This window comes from Periophthalmus magnuspinnatus, chromosome 11, assembly GCF_009829125.3.
Source record: "Periophthalmus magnuspinnatus isolate fPerMag1 chromosome 11, fPerMag1.2.pri, whole genome shotgun sequence".
In the NCBI taxonomy this organism is placed as follows: domain Eukaryota; kingdom Metazoa; phylum Chordata; class Actinopteri; order Gobiiformes; family Gobiidae; genus Periophthalmus; species Periophthalmus magnuspinnatus.
The window spans coordinates 3,068,925-3,085,705 of NC_047136.2; the positions used below are offsets into that span (position 1 = coordinate 3,068,925).

General features: G+C 42.0%; 1 protein-coding gene across 2 annotated transcripts in view; it reads right to left on the bottom strand.

Annotated features, from left to right (window-relative positions):
- trit1 (tRNA isopentenyltransferase 1) overlaps positions 1 to 16,781 on the bottom strand; it is a 52,384-nt gene that overhangs the window by 19,835 nt on the left and 15,768 nt on the right. Inside the window, exons 2-6 of one of the 2 annotated variants that reach the window (XM_055225144.1) lie at positions 13,371 to 13,513; positions 8,343 to 8,439; positions 8,103 to 8,257; positions 3,853 to 3,995; positions 2,788 to 2,899 (exon numbers count right to left, since the gene is read on the bottom strand). In XM_055225144.1, coding sequence (XP_055081119.1) covers positions 2,788 to 2,899; positions 3,853 to 3,995; positions 8,103 to 8,257; positions 8,343 to 8,439; positions 13,371 to 13,513 — 650 coding nt within the window. The remainder of the gene's footprint in view (positions 1 to 2,787; positions 2,900 to 3,852; positions 3,996 to 8,102; positions 8,258 to 8,342; positions 8,440 to 13,370; positions 13,514 to 16,781) is intronic. The other variant, XM_033975795.2, reaches the window with a different exon arrangement.

The window sequence follows — 16,781 nt, forward strand, 5'->3', positions numbered from 1 at the left end:
GGATGTGAGTGTGTGGATGTGTGTGTGTACGAATGTGTGTGCGGATGTGAGTGTGCGGATGTGAGTGTGTGGATGCGAGTAGGAATGTATGTGTGGATGCGAGTGTGTGGATGTGAGTGTGTACGAATGTATGTGTGGATGCGAGTGTGTGGATGTGAGTGTGTACGAATGTGTGTGTGGATGTGTGTGTGTACGAATGTGTGTGCGGATGTGAGTGTGTGGATGCGAGTGCGAATGTGAGTAGGAATGTGTGTGTGTACGAATGTGAGTGCGGATGCGAGTGCAAATGTAAGTACGAATGTGTGTGTGGACGTGAGTGTGGATGGGAGTGTGTGGATGTGAGTGTGTGGATGCCCATGTGTGCGTGTGCGTGTGTGGATGCATGCGTGCGCAGATGCGAGTGTGCGGAAGTGTGTGCGGAGTATTTCACGCTGATTTCGAGGTATTACAAAGCTTCAAATGTAGTGATTTTGACAAAGGTTTGTGCTGACTTTTATTCACTAGAAACAACTGAATCAATATTTTTTTCCTAGCTGTTTTTCTGTGATTGTTTGAAACCTGCTGAAAAGGCTGAGAGGTTTATTTTTTAACACATTTGGAGTTTGAGCAAACAAAAATTAAAACAAATACTTTAACTTTTCAGTCCAATTCTAAAATGTAGTGGAGTAGAAAGTACAGATACTGCTCTCGAGTGTAGTGGAGCAGATGTAAAAAGTACCCACTTGCCTAAAATGTATACTTACTGTACTTTACTATTTTTATGTTACGTCCACCAAACAAACAACACTTTTGAACTGAATATCTTACCGCAAATATTCATGCATTTGGAAAACTGCTAGACATCTGTTCTCTTTTGTTCTTACAATAACACTGAAAAAGGTTTAGTCAAAGAAATGTACTCTGGAATCTATGGCAGTGGATCCATATCTGCAGACAACAATGGACTAAAGATAATGTGGGGAAATGTCAGGATTACTCACAGTATTTGTCCTGACGCAGTAACACAATTACCAAATCAATCTCTAACACAATTACGTATTTAAACATCGACTTGTACCAGACAACAATGTATACAGCAGAGAGAGGGGGTCGTTCCTGCGGCTGAGACATGGACAGTATGAAGAAGTGGATTAGTGTTCGGCTCCAGTCAAATGAAGCTAATCGAGGCTAACGGTTATAGCGGCGAATTTGGAGTAGAGTTACGCATTTCGCAATTCCAACCGTGAGTATCATAGCAACCAAAAAGCCAATCCGGAGCGAGGCTGTTGACGGTCACGCCCCCTTCCCGCCAACACCACTGGTTTATAGCAATTTTGGTTTTGAAACCTGTTGCTGACGCTAGTAGGAGTGACCTCGAGGAAAGAAGGCGCCTGATTTATCTGTTATTCATGTGGATGTTTCAATTTACAGATACAATAGCGAAATAAAAACACCAGGATCGTGTAGAACGGGTTAATACGAACATTTTAAGACCAAAATGACGAGTCTGACGGCAGCAGTTACAGACAGAGGGGTGACGGATTTTCAATGGAAAGTGAATTGGAACCAGAGTTAAAAGAGCCGGAAGCGCGCTAATGCTCACTTCCTATTTGGAAAGCAGCAGCTAGCAGGTTAGCTATGTCAATGTATTTTATTTTTATTACTGTGTTTACATCTACACATTTACTTTCATCTATAATTTCTTTGCAATAGTGCAGAGGTTGTTGCTATTTTTGTTGTAATATGATGAGATTTGAAGGTAGAAGGTAGAATACATGACTTTCTAAATAACGGTCAATCAAACCTGTTGCTAACGCTAGCGGGAGTGACCTCAGGGAAAGACAGCACCTTGTTCACCTGTTTTTAATGTTCATATTTTGATTTACGGACAAAATAGTGATATAGTAATAGTGAAAATAGTGAAAATAGTGAATAATAGTGAAATAAAAAAAAAACAGGATCATGTAAAGTGGGTTAATACGAACATTTTAAGACCAAAATGACGAGTCTGACAGCAGCAGTTACGGAGAGAGGGGTGATGGATTTTCAATAGAAAGTGAATTGGAACCAGAGTCAAAAGAGCCAGAAGCGCTAATGCTCAATTCGTATTTGGAACGCCGCAGCTAGAAGGTTAGCTATGTCAACATATTTCATTTTATTTGTATTTTTTTGTCCATTTATATGTACAGTCTATGAGGAAACCCAGGTGCTGCTCACGCTAACGGTTTAAAATCAGGCTTAGCAACATTTCATTCCCAATAACACCAAAAGAAATATGTCTCCCACTTGTCTTAAAAACCACAACACTGCCAGCTTTGTCTAAAAACCAAAAAGCACAGCCTAACCCGTCCCAGCGAAGAGTAGAAACAAAACACAGACACTTGCTTGGCTGGGTTCACTTAATGTTAATAGCGGAGTTACACAGACAAAGAGGGGAGTTACTCTGAGTGTGGACACATGTCTGGGGCATTACTTCACAGAGTGGGTGGGAGATGATCTCAGTCTTAGAACGCCGAGACCTTTGCCAGACCAGCTGATACTGAAAACATGCGTCTGAAGAAGTTATACCTATTTAAGGGAACAAATTGAGCTGTTGAGGGTTGAAAAAGTGCTGTTTAAAAATGGTGTACAGGGATTATCTTGCGTTATTGTTATTTTATCAACGGCATAAAGTACTTTCAGTAGTACCGTTTATCGTTGTATATCTTTGTAGCAATATTTCGAGCTTATAAACTGTGCAACGGGGTGTAAACTGTTCAATATACAACGCAAATGGAAAGAAAGGGTTGGTCCATACTTGCTTGTTACCTCTCATCCTGGATTTTCCTTTGATTGTAGCGAACATGGAAGTCTTTCAGTTCATCTATGAGTCCTGCCGTCAGCATCTCATCCACCCGAGCGTCCAAACGTTTGTCCAGAGCTGGGGATCGAACAAGTTAAGGTCATTTCATCAAACAATGTTAAAACAATGTTAAAAGAGATTGTCAGTAGAAAATATTGTAGCGTTCTGTGCTGAATTTCTTCTGGACGTTCATTTTCTGAACACAGGGGCTACTGTAGTCCGTAACCCACGCCAAAACAAGAGCGAAACAAGAGCCTCTTAACTCCTAGTGCCAGTCTCCAAAACAGACCAGTGACCACAAACTGTGTAAAGACGTCGACTGAGTGAGTGTGATGTCACCCACAGCGTTCAGCTCCAGTCAAACGAAGCTAATCGAGGCTAGAGCAGTTATAGCGGTGAATTTGGAGCTGAGATGCATATTTGGAAGTCCGACTGCGAGTATCGTAGCAACCAAAGAGCCAATCTGGAGCGAGGCTGTTGAAGGTAACGCCCCTTTCTGCCCACACCGCTGGTTTAGCACAGGGTGGGCGCTTAGCAACATTGTCAATCAAACCTGTTGCTAACGCTAGCGGGAGTGACCTCGGGGAAAGAAGGCGCCTGATTTGTCTGTTTTTAATGTTCATATTTTGATTTATAGACACAATAGCGAGAAAAAAAACACCAGGATCACGTAGAGGGTTAATACGAACATTTAAGACCAAAATGACGAGTCTGACAGCAGCAGGTACAGAGAGAGGACACAGTTTTTCAATAGAAAGTGAATTAGAACCAGGGTCGATGGAGCCGGAAACACGCCAATGATCACTTCCTGTTTGGAACGTAGCGGCTAGCAGGTTAGCTATGTCCATTTATATAAACAGTCGATGCTCCAAACAGACCTGAGTAATCGAAACTTCACATCAACTCGTCGGCATAGCAACCAAGTGCCACACACAAAAGCAGTGACATGAACAACAAAAGGTGCCAACTCTGAACTAAACACAAAATGCCACATCACTACAATATTTAAGTCAGTTCTGAGTAAACTTTACCTTCCATATCAGAGTGTAGCCAGAAGATACAAGGGTGTGGGTATCGCAGTGGTCCCCCCAGGCCTCCTCCACCCTCCTGCCTCCTCTGCTCCTCCAGCCACACACTGTGAGGGATGCCCGTTTCCTGGTGAATCTGCAGACTCCTGGAGACGGAAGTGTTGGTTATTGACTTTATTCCGCCCCGTAAATGCAACTAAACCGCGCTTTCTTTGTAGTAGCACTTCTGGTTAAGTGGAAATCCCGTTCCTTTAGATCACATGTGTCAAACTCAAGGCCCGGGGGCCAAATGCAGCCCGCCACGTCATTTTATGTCGCCCGCGAGAAGGTAAATTAAGGCGTCATTTTAAAATAAACCTTTGCTGCTTTAATGTGTGCATTGACAATAAACTAATGAGATTTTCCCAACAAGTGACACTGAGAAATATTTGCAAATAATCATCACAAATTGTTCCGGAAGAGGAAAATTGTCGGCGTGGAAGGCAGTTTCAAGAAAGACGCTAAAGGTGAATACAAGTTTGTGCTTTAAGGAGAAAATCTGTATGTTTTTTGTGTTATGAGGCGGGGGCGGTACAATCTACGTCGACATTTTGACACCAAACACGGAGCTAAGTATGAAAAAGTGAGTCTGCAAGAAAAACAACAAACTGTCCAATAATTAAAAGGCTAAAAAAGTCGAGATACACACTTTTAAAAATGTCTGTTTATCAGGAAATACACAGTTACACGGAGTTACAGACACGTAATATTTGCAACTTGAATAAGTAATAAATACAGAAACAGTTATTCAACAAGTTTAAAAGTAGTTACATTTATTTTACATGACATTTGTTCACAGTTAGTGACATTTATCCTGCCGCACAGTCACATCTGGCCCTTGATGGCAGCCGTTTTGCTGATTTGGCCCTGGGTGAAAATGAGTTTGACGCCCCTGCTTTAGATGGAAGATTTCGGAAAAGAACACGGGCGCGCTTCCAGCTCCATTGACTCTGGCTCCAATTCGCTTTCTATTGAAAATCCGTGGCCCCTCTCTCTGTAACTGTCGCTGTCAGACTCGTCATTCTGGTCTTTAAAATGTTCGTATTAACTCGCTCTATACGATCCTAGCATTTTTATTTCACTATTCTGTCCGTAAATCACTATATGAACATTAATAACAGGTGAACAAGGCATTTTCTTTCCCCGAGGTCACTCCCGCTAGCGTTAGCAACAGGTTTGATTGATAAAAAGTTATGTATTCTACCCTCTGCAATTCAAATCTCATCATATTTCAACAAAAATCACAAAAATCTGCACACTATTGCAAAGAAATTGTACACTAAACCTCAAAAGATATCGTTCCAACTTAAATAAACTGAACAATATGTCGATATAGTCTTTATCGTGTTAAGATGAAGGCAAATGTGCAGATGTAAACATACTCCAGCTCACGTCAATTATCAAATTACTTAATGAATATTTGAATAACTGACCAGTCAAAGTTAATAAGATTAGCCGTGTTTCGACATACAAACAAAACCGCCCGACTGACGCCAACAAAGCACCGCCAACGTCAGTAAGAGCGATAATGGGATCACTGAAGCATTCTGTTTCAATTAAAATGAACAGAAGCTGAACTTTTAATATAATCTCAGGTCAAAGCCAGCGCCGCAGCGTACTTGAGTGTGTTAAGAGTGATTATTAGCTTCTTACGACACCGGTTAGCATGTGTGAATAATGGAACAGCCGTCGCAATTCGCCTTTTTCTCTCAACTGGCGTGACCTTAGCCCTGTCACGATAACACGTTTGGAAGTGTGATGCATCAATGGAGTAAATACAGATGATAAACGATAATATTCAAACTTTATGACACTGACACAAAAGCAAAATAACAGATTTAAACCTCAAAAACGACTCTAAATCGACAATATTGTTCAAAATCATGAGCTGCAATGAATAAAAAGCAGAACGAGCAGAACACTTTAGTACTTAGTTTGTATGTGTACTGTATTTTCTGGACTATAAGAGGGACGTTTTTTCATATTATATATATATATATTTTCACTTATATATGAAATTATTAAAATATATAATTTCACATCTTCGTTTTTGTCACACTGACACCACAAAATTTCAACATTATTAACATCTGAGAAAGACTGAACAAAAATGCCCTAAAAGAAAATTGTATTCTGCAGTTTACAAGCTGCAAGTAGTAAAATATGCAGCCAAAAATGTGAATCGAGCAGCAGAAAGAAAGAGGTGGAGAGGAAGTGGCGCTTCATCTTCCTCTGGAGTTGGTGGAGTTGTTCAGAAGCGACACCGAGGACGAAGAATTCAACGGATTTAGTGATTTGGAGTGAGATCCAGAGTAAACGTGTTGCTTGTTTTTTCTGCTTTATTTATCTGATTAACTGTTAATATCTTACGTTAACAAACCAGACACGTGTTCAGTTCTGTCTGTGCTTCATGTCGCTGAATAAATATAAATGTTACGTTAGCGTTAGCGTGATGTACTGATATTCAGCCTGTTGTTCTCTATTTTATTCTTATTATATCTTGCCTTTAAAGATAAAATGTCTGTTCTTGGTCTCGGATTTTGTAAAATAAATTTCCCAAAAAAACGTGACTTACATGTTTTTATCTTCATTATTATGCATTTTTTGGCTAGTGCGACTTATACTCCAGAGCGACGTATAGTCTGGAAAATACGGTAATTCAAACTTTTACATCTTAAATATTATCGTATAGCAAAAAAATTACCAAAATGTTCCCAGTAGCGCAACGACAAAGCACACAAGATAAATCCTGACCCTAAAAAATATTGTTCCAGCTTTAATATATGGAATGATATGTTGATATAGTAATCATCCTGACAGGCCTACATGACCTGTGTTAAAACAAACCTACACAAACTTTTAAAACACTGATCTTGAAATCCCAGTCAGCCCTTTTAAACGCGCTTCACTGCCCCTGAGGTTATGAAGACAAGACCATTCCTGTCATCTCCTGTCAGGCATAAGAGCAGGGTAACCTAACCTGCTCACTCAGAGGACGACTCCTCATCAGCTCCGTGACAGACGGAGAAACAAAATGGACGGATACACCTGCGCTTCTCTTTAGGTAAGAAGAACTGCAGGCTTTAAACGGCCCGTATCAAGCTGTTTTTTATGTTCTAATGTGTTTCCTTGTCACAAACAGACCTGGAGTTATGTTTTTTGTTTCATTCACACACGTTTAACACACAAACTCTGCACATTTCGGCTGAGTTCTTCTCTCAAACTGAAAAAAAACACTCCGTTCCACCTTGTGATGTCATCATGTGGTAATACAGGAAGTGCTCCACTGTGTTTTTAAACTCCACACACCTTCAATAGAACCATTTGAATCATTTCAGCCCTGGAATTGCCACTTATCTCTATAGAACTAAAGGTAAAAGGAGCTGTTAACTTGAAAACTATCACTTGATGACATCACAAGGTGGAACAGAGCATTTCGAGCTTTGGAGATGTAGACAGACAAATAATAAAATGTTACTCAAACATGTGTGAATGAAACAAAACACAACTCCAGGTCTGTTTTTGAGGAGGTAACAGCATTATAACATGGCTTAACGCTCACGAGAGTCAATTCTGCGTAATAAAGGACCATTAATTAAAAGAAATTCCTTGAGAAGAATGTTTTTAAAGCTACTACGAAAATAAAAAAAATGATATTAACTTGAAATGAAAACACTCACAAACTATGAGCAAGGCATTAGCATCCAGGTTAATAGAAAAATATATATAATTTTTCCCAAATGAGATATTTAATGAGTAATTTATAAAATGTTTTACACTTTAAACTGATAAATAGTAGCTCAGATCCTGAAGGTTAGAGGTTCAAATCCCGCTCTGGACATAAACATCACTGGTTGAGCGGTCACATCCACTGACCCACAGGTTGGCGGTGCAATTCCAGCTCCCACAAATGAACGCTATGATTGTGTCCTTGGGCAAGACACTTCACCCCCAGTGTTTACATACAGTGTGTGAATGTGTGAGTGTTTCCTTCACGTAAAGCGCTTTGAAGGTGGAAAATCGCTGCATAAAAATGTGGCTATTGATCATAAAACAGACCGTCAAATGTGAATTACGTCTTTTTTAATTAAATACAGGCAATATTTTATGTAATATGAATAAAAATATAATAAAAAATCAAACCATAATAAATCAATATGTGCACATCATCGCTGAAATGACTTTTTTTTAACCAAACCGACCCCCATGTTTACCTTGCGACCTTGCGTTTGTCATTGGGGTGCAGCATGGCGGCCATGGTGGGGTCGACTTCCATCAGTTGTTTATGTAACTCGGCTCCACCCAGTTTTTCCAGCTCCAGTTTCCTGTTGGGCACCGCGTCTTCGCCATCACCTGAGTCCTCATTGTCCTGGCGAGAGGTAAAGTCGAGAATAAAAACAAAGGAACAAGGAAATCACCTTTTGCCATTAAGTGGTTTGGTTGTTCTGACTCACGCCTGTGTCCAGCAGAACTCTCCACAACAGAGACTCGATATAATAGTTTGTTCCTCCCACGACAATTGGCAGCGTGTTTCTACTGTGCATATCCTCAATGTTGAAGAACAAGTTAAGGAAAAAAAGATTCACTGGTTTAAGTTTCATTTCTACAAGATGCAAACTAAAAGATGAATCAAATAAAAATGCTTAAACTGACTTAATCTGCAAAATTAGACAATATTTTCAGAGCTTTTGACCACGTTATAGTTGATTTTTTCTCATTGACTCTCGAAATTATATTTGGAGAGATTCATGTTTGAGTCATTTTTAATCGCTTACAGTGGTCCCTCGTTTATCGCGGGGGTCACGTTCTAAAAATAACCTGCAAAAGCCCAAATCCGTGAAGTATCAGCTTTATTTTTTACAATTTATTCTCTCTGTTTTTGTCTGTAAAACCCCTCACCACACACTTTATACACTTTTCTCACACAGGCGTTAACATTTTCTCACATTTCTCTCTCAAAGTTCAAACCTTCGAACGTTTCATCGACGCTGTGGGTTTTGTCAGGGAGAAAACAAATTGCAAACATCTTCAAACACTTCAGAGTCACGCAAAAGTCTGCAAAAGCTGAACCGTGATATAGTGAGGAGTAACTATTTTCAAGACACCATTTTGCCGATCAACTCCCGATTTAACCGTCACGAAACACGCCCGCTGTTACGTACGCACTTCCTTCTCCAGTTTTATTTTCTTAATCGATGACACTCGTAGGATTTAGCAGCGTCGCGTCGTCATTTTGGTACAAATCAAACTGGCTTCTCTCTAGTGTGACGTGCAGCTGTCCATAGGGGGCGCCGACAGCTACACGGCGCTTTGTTATGATGACGTTTACGGCGACGTCAGCTCCCGTTGGGCATTGTTTCTTTTATGAAGCCGTTTTTAGATGAATATTGCGCTTTAAAACGTGCAAATTATAACATAATGACCCACGGGTGTCGTAGATTATAACTAGAGCGACACAGAAGCGCAATGTGTCTGCTTTAAATCACTTTTAGACAGATGAAATCACATTATCGTTGCTGTACAGGCTTTGGAGAGCACACAGCTCATAACATACTAATCATATGAGTTTAATATAGAATACAAAGTAGAAAATTGATGTTAACTGCGCACAAATGACTGAAGCTATTAACACAGTGTGCAGCCAATCAAGGGTAAAAGCCTCAGCTACTCAATAAACTAAAATAGAAGTGCTAAGAGAAGGACTATCAGAGCCGTGTAGGGGCCAATCACAGCACATGTGTTGAGGAGTTCAGTCTGTTGTTGAGAGATTACATACCGTCTGGGGTAGCGTCCTTCTAAAAGGGCCTATATTATCCTCCTAGGACCCGAGCTCTTACACGACTTTATTAATTTCTCTTTGTTATTTGGGCTGATTGGACCTGATGAGTGTAAAAACAAATAATTATCTTTTTTACATTATGAGAAAAATGAAGTCCACATATGAGGACAATCTTTCTACGTTTTAATCAGTTTGATAAAACGTTTGAATAATGATTTGCAAAAACTATTTATGAAGTGCCTGAACACAGCAACATTTGTCCTGAGTAAAAACAAAATGAGAGACGACAACTGTGGCTCTTGGAACAAAGTGTCTTATATGAAGAGCTGCTGACAGGAGCAGGAAGACACATGCTTTTACAAAAAAAAAAACATTCTGAACATTCTAAACTCTTAAAAATAATCTAAACTGAACATTTTTGCATTGTAGCTGTTCTTCTTCTTCTAAAAATTTGCATTGTGGCCTAGACAACCCAAAATGTGTCATCCACATATGAGGACAACACACAATAATGCTGTTAACCTGCTCAAAAACAGACCTGGAGTTGTGTTTTGTTTCTTTATTATTAGTCTGTAACATCTCCAAAGCTCAAAACGCTCTGTTCCACCTTGTGATGTCACGAAGTGGTAGTTCTCCATTTAACACCAACAACCTTTCACCTTTTATTTAGTAGAAATCGGCAATTCCAAGAGCTCAAAACCATCCAAATGATTCTAGAAATGAAGGTGTGTGGCGTTTAAAAACACAGCGGAGCACTTCCTGTATCGCCACACGATGACATCACAAGGTGGAACAGAGCGTTTTGAGAGAAGAACTCAGCCTAAATACGCAGGGTTGAAGTGTGAATGCAACAAAAACACAACTCCGGGTCTGTTTTTGACGGAGGAAACATTAGAACATAAATCAGAAAACACCGTGACATTTGCGCTTTAAAAATATGGAGCTGTATTAATTTGTTTTAAGTGATTTTTGGTGAATAGCTGTTTTGTTTCTCGACATTCGCAGGTCGGGTTATAAGTTCTACTCTTGAACCAGCCGGCAGTTTGAGATACGCCGAGTGAATGACGATCTGAAACAAGTTTAAGTATTCATCAGAACCACGACGTACAAACGGAAGACGTCCCGTATAGACTGAATGTGCTATATGTGCACAATCAAACGGCTTTTAACTAATCAGCTGCTTTCGTTCCGTCATTTCTAAGAACAGATCAAAAATGGCTCTGTTGTCGCAGTTCTCGCTCTCTCCTCCTCCCCCTCTCTCTGGATCCCCGCGCCGCCTCTCTCTCTTACAGGCATAATTAAATAAGCACTCTTACAAGATCAAGGCAATTGCCACCAGTCACACTCCCTCCCTCGCTCCCTCCCTCCCTCCGCTCTCCTCTCTCCTTCCCTCCCTCCTTCTCCCTCGCACAGACACAACACTGGCTGCCGCATCACTGTCTGCATCAGGATAAGGTGCGGGAGGTTGTTGAAACTAGAAAGCGAAAAAAAAAAAAAACCCAAAACAAAAACAAAACTGAACCTTGTGATTGAGAGCGCGCTGACCACAGAGGAGGGAGTTCACGGGAATAGCCGGCGTTGCTGAGCGAGCGATTGATAGCTGATGATGCGTCATTATGTCCGTTATTTGCGTTTAAGAGGGCATTTCCCTCTCTTCGGCTCTCCCTCCCTCTCTCTCTCTCTCTCTCTCTCCCTGCCTTCCTCCTCTTCTTCTTCTTCTTCCTCCTCCTCTTCTTCTTCTTTGATTTACGATTGTCCTTCGCTAATCTGTGCACATCATTCCAGTTCTCTCATCCCTCCATCCAGCAGCGAGTGTGCGTCTTTGTGCGTTTGTAGAGAGCACGATATGGCCTCTTCAGTTTTACTTCTTTTTTTTTTGTGCTGCTTTTTAAACTATAAAAGACGAAACTTGGAAGCTTAGCTGTATAGTGTCTCCTAAAGACTAAAGCAGGACTAAAGCAGGACTAAAGCAGGACTAAAGCAGGACTAAAGCAGGACTAAAGCAAGACTAAAGCAGGACTAAAGCAGGACTAAAGACTAAACCGGGACTAAAGTGGGACAAAAGCAGGACTAAACCAGGACTAAACCAGAGCTAAACCGGGACTAAACCGGGACTAAACCGGGACTGAACCAGGACTGAACCAGGACTGAACCAGGACTAAACCAGGACTGAACCAGGATTAAAACAGAGCTAAAGCGGGACTAAAGCGGGACCTTTCAAATAAACCAATACAAAAATAAAAATCTAAACAAACTACTCTTGGAGCTTTACCGCATCCTCACGCCACACCTCTGTGGATGTATGTGTGCATGTATGTACATATGTGTGTGTGTGTGTGTATGTGGGGGTGTGTAGGGGTGTGTGTGTGTGTGCGTGTGTGTATGTGTGTGCGTGCGTGGCAGATCTATTAATACCATCTCTAGTTATCGCTTCTCCTTGCCCACATCTGTGTGACAGCCGGTGTCTGCAGGAGAATGGGAGCGAGCACTGAGAGGGGTGGGCTGCCTCCGATGTGAGAACTTATTTTGAAAAAATAAAAAAAATCATCCCAAGTGATCTCTATTTTTTCACTGCAGCATCTGTAGCAGCGATGGCTAAACAAGGGCACAGCACAGACACCACCCACATGAGCCAGACCCAGAACAGGTGAAGAGAGAAGTGCACCAGGTTCAGCTATCACATGTGAGAGTCATGAACCATCTCATACTCTGAGGACTGAAGCAGGACTGAAGCAGGACTGAAGCAGGACTGAAGCAGGACTGAACCAGGACTGAACCGGGACTGAAGCAGGACTGAAGCGGGACTGAAGCGGGACTGAAGCTGAACTGAACCAGGACTGAAGCAGGACTGAAGCAGGACTGAAGCAGGACTGAAGCGGGACTGAACCAGGACTGAAGCGGGACTGAAGCGGGACTGAAGAAGGACTGAAGCAGGACTGAAGCAGGACTGAAGCAGGACTGAAGCGGGACTGAACCAGGACTGAAGCGGGACTGAAGCGGGACTGAAGAAGGACTGAAGCGGGACTGAAGCGGGACTGAAGCGGGACTGAAGCAGGACTGAAGCGGGACTGAAGCAGGACTGAAGCGGGACTGAAGCGGGACTGAAGCAGGACTGAAGCGGGACTGAAGCGGGACTGAAGCGGGACTGAAGCGGGACTGAAGCGGGACTGAAGCGGGACTGAAGCGGGACTGAAGCGGGACTGAACCAGGATTAAAGCAGGAGTAAACCAGGACAAAACCAAGAGACCAAAGCAGGACTGAACCAGGACTAAACCAGGACTAAACATGAACTAAAACAAGATTAAAACAGGACTAAAACAGGACTGAACCAGGAATGAACCAGGACTAAAATGATCTAAAACATGACTAAACATGGACTAAACCAGGCCCAAACATGGGGCTGACTCCCCGTTTCAGTTTTGTGCAGCTAAAACCTGGAACATTCTTCCTGAAGATGTGAGACAGGCCTCTACTTTGACAATGTTTAAATCTAGACTCAGTTCAGTTTATCTGTGCATTGACTGAAATGACTCTTTCAATATAAATTTTTTTTGATTATTCATGTTTTGATTTGCTGTATTGTGATTTTAACATCTGTCTTATTCTGTAAATCACTTTGAATTACTTTGTACCGTACAGATAACCTTACCTTGCCTTGTCAGTCATGGTAGTGATGTCTGTGGATTTTAACAGGGAAAAGGATATAAGAGACAGAGCTTTGTTTCGGAAGTCCACCACGGTGTATGTGCTCACGAGAGGGTCCACGAAACTGATCATGTGATGTCTGCACTGGGCACGCTCCTCCGCTGTCACCTTGTTAGTGATGATGTCCAGGCCGTGGTAAACCTGGAAGAGACATTGAGACATTTTAGATCAGTCCTAAGCCTAGAAAAATGTCTAACTTTCTGATTGAAATGGCAACGGCACTGTGAACAAAAATATAGTATATGAAAAGAAAATTATTGGTAACAAACACAAAAGACAATTTTTATTCATAAATAATAAAAATCTAAAATCCGATACCAAATTCAACATGGCATCATTTTGTTATGGAAAAAACTGACAAAGATAGTTACAAAGTCCTTTTGTTTTGATATTGAAGGAGGTAAGTTCTAGTGTGTAGAAGAGATGGACTAATATGGGTTTTCACAGAATCCAGAGTAATCAGTACTGTATTTTCCAGACTATAAGTAGCACTTTTTTTCATAGTTTGGCTGGGGGTGTGACTTATACTCAGATGCGACTAGCGATTTATACTCCAGAGCGACTTATACTCCAGAGCGACTTGCGACTTATACTTTTTCATAGTTTCATAGTTTGCCTGGGGGTGAGACTTGCGACTTATACTCCGCTGCAACTTATACTCCGCTGCAACTTATACTCCGCTGCAACTTATACTCCGCTGCAACTTATACTCCGCTGCAACTTATACTCCGGTGCGACTTGCGACTTATACTCCGGTGCGACTTGAGATTTATACTCCGGTGCGACTTGAGATTTATACTCCAGAGCGACTTGAGACGTATACTCCAGAGCGACTTGAGACTTATACTCCAGAGCGACTTGAGACTTATACTCCAGAGCGACTTGAGACTTATACTTTTAGTTTTTCATAGTTTCATAGTTTGGCTGAGGTGAGACTTATACTCCGCTGCGACTTGCGACTTATACTATGGTGCGACTTGCGACTTATACTCCAGAGCGACTTTTACTCCGGTGCGGTGCAATTTATACTCCAGTGCGACTTATACTTTGGAAAATACGATAATCAGTTTTTTGGGACAATATGTTCGGTTAATTTAGATTACTTTCCCCAAACTACGTGTTTAAAATTGACTACAAACTCCCCCCAAGGCCTTTTATTACCACAAACCTATAAGACAGCTGTGCAGTCACATTTTGTGCCGCCATCTCGATTCACTAAAAAGCCAACCCATGCGTCCGTCGATCTCTCGCGTGTAGACGTAATGTCCCAGTAATGCGCCATTAAAAGAGGCACTAAAAAAGTTCACTGCTTGTAAACTTAATATATTGTAACCGTAGGAGTGTGTGGAGATCAGTGTCAGAGCAACAGTTGGAGCAGAAGTGGCAGCTCCACACCAGGTGAAGCACGAGTTTAACACAGCTCTTCTGTCAGGTTTACATAATGCAGTGGAGGGGCTCCCTGTAGGAATGTGACAGCTGGGTGTCAGTCATGGGCTGAGCAGCGCCTTCTATGGACACATTTATAACAAAACTCATAACATTTAACCACTACAGCCCAGACAGCCCAGAGAACTGACCTTATTCTGCCCCGAGCACTTTTATTTATGTGGTTGAAAAATGACTATATCTAGTTTGATGAATAATAATCCATTTGTGAAGCCTGGTGAGTTTTGAAATACAAAAGGTTTAATCTTTGTTACAGCAGATACAGGCCCAGACCTTCTGCCGTCGTACATCATCTCACCCCCCTGGCCCTTAGTCTCCAGAGCAGCTGAACTCAGTGTATGTAGCTTTGCATTCTGGTATAAATAGTCAGTCTGGCCAAAAAAAAAAAGTTGCCACCAAAAAAAGAGGTCACACACTCTAATATTTGGTTGTTCCGCCTTTAGCTTTGATTACGTCGCACATTCACTGTGGCATTGTTTCGATTTCGCTTCTGCAACGTCACAGATTTATTTCCATCCAGTGTTGCATTAATGTTTCACCAAGATGTTGCATTGATGATGGTCGAGTCTGACGCTGCAGCTTCTCCAGCTCATCCCAAAGATTCTCACTGGGGTTAAGGTCTGGACTCTGTGGTGGACAATCCATGTGTGAAAATTATGTCTGTCTTTTCCTCTCTCTGTCTCTCTATTTCTGCTTCTCCCTCTCTCTGCTTCTCTCTCTCCCTCCCTCTTTCTCGCTCTCTCTCTCTGTGCATCTCTGTCTCTGCCTCTGTTTCTCCCTCTTTGCTTCCATTTCTCTCTCTTCCTCCCTTTCTCCCTCTCCCCCTTTCTCTCTCTCACTGTGCATCTCTCTCTCTGTCTGTTTCTCCCTCTCTCTGCTTTCTCTCTCTCCCCCTCTCTGCTTCCATTTCTCTCTCTTCCTTCCTCTCTTCCTCACTCCCTCTCTCTGCTTTTCTTTCTCTCTCCCCCTCTCTGCTTCCATTTCTCTCTTCCTCTCTCTCCCTCTTTCTCTCACTGTGTACTCTCTCTCCACCTCTGTTTCTCCCTCTCTCTGATTTCTCTCTCTCTCTCTGTCTCCCTCTTTCCCTCTCTCTCTGTCTCTCTGCTTCTCTTTCTCTCCCTCTCAGCCTCTCTTTCTCTCCCTTTTCCTCCCCCTCCCCCCCCCCCTCTCTCTCTCTCTCTCTCTCTCTCTCTGATGCTCCTGTCTCTCTCTTTCACAGTTTAATCCTGATAAATCCTCACATTGTCGTCTTGGAATATTCCCAAAAATCCCCTGATGTAATAACCTGGTCATTCAGTATATTCCGGTGTCAGCTAACCTCATTCTGCTGAACCTCGACCGGACCAACTGCAGGACGCTCGGACCTATTTGCTCAGTTAAATCCAGGTTGTGACTTTTTTTTTTGGCCAGGCGGTTCACATTTCAAAGCAGTGACTTTTGTTTCACACCCATGAGATAATGAACTTTTACACTTGAGGACAAATAAGACAACAAAGACTTTCCTGGAGGACGGGACAGAGCCTTTACACGTGTTAAAATCTGGCCTCTGCGTTTACACAATGAGCACACTTAAATTTCCATCGCACGTAAACGCGACTAAACTCCTCTTTCTTTGTAGTAACACTTCAGGTTCCAATGGAGAAGTTGGGAAAAGTTTCAGCGCTGAAATATTTATATAAAGTCGGTTGGTTCGTGTCAAATGTTCAATGTTTATGTGCAAAAACAAGTCGACGCTGCAGCGATTCTCCGGGAGGCTTCAAAACGGCTCTGTCCCGATAGAATTTATTTGCAGCTCCACATTAAATAATACAACCCAAGTGATGACGGCGGCGCCCGCGGGAACTTCCGGAGTAAAGTGAATAAGACCAGAGGAGACGACAGACCAAGGCCGGTGTCCATATCTCTACAACATTTTAAAACATTCAAAGTGGAAGAACGGGTTACAGCTATGAATTATTCAGAC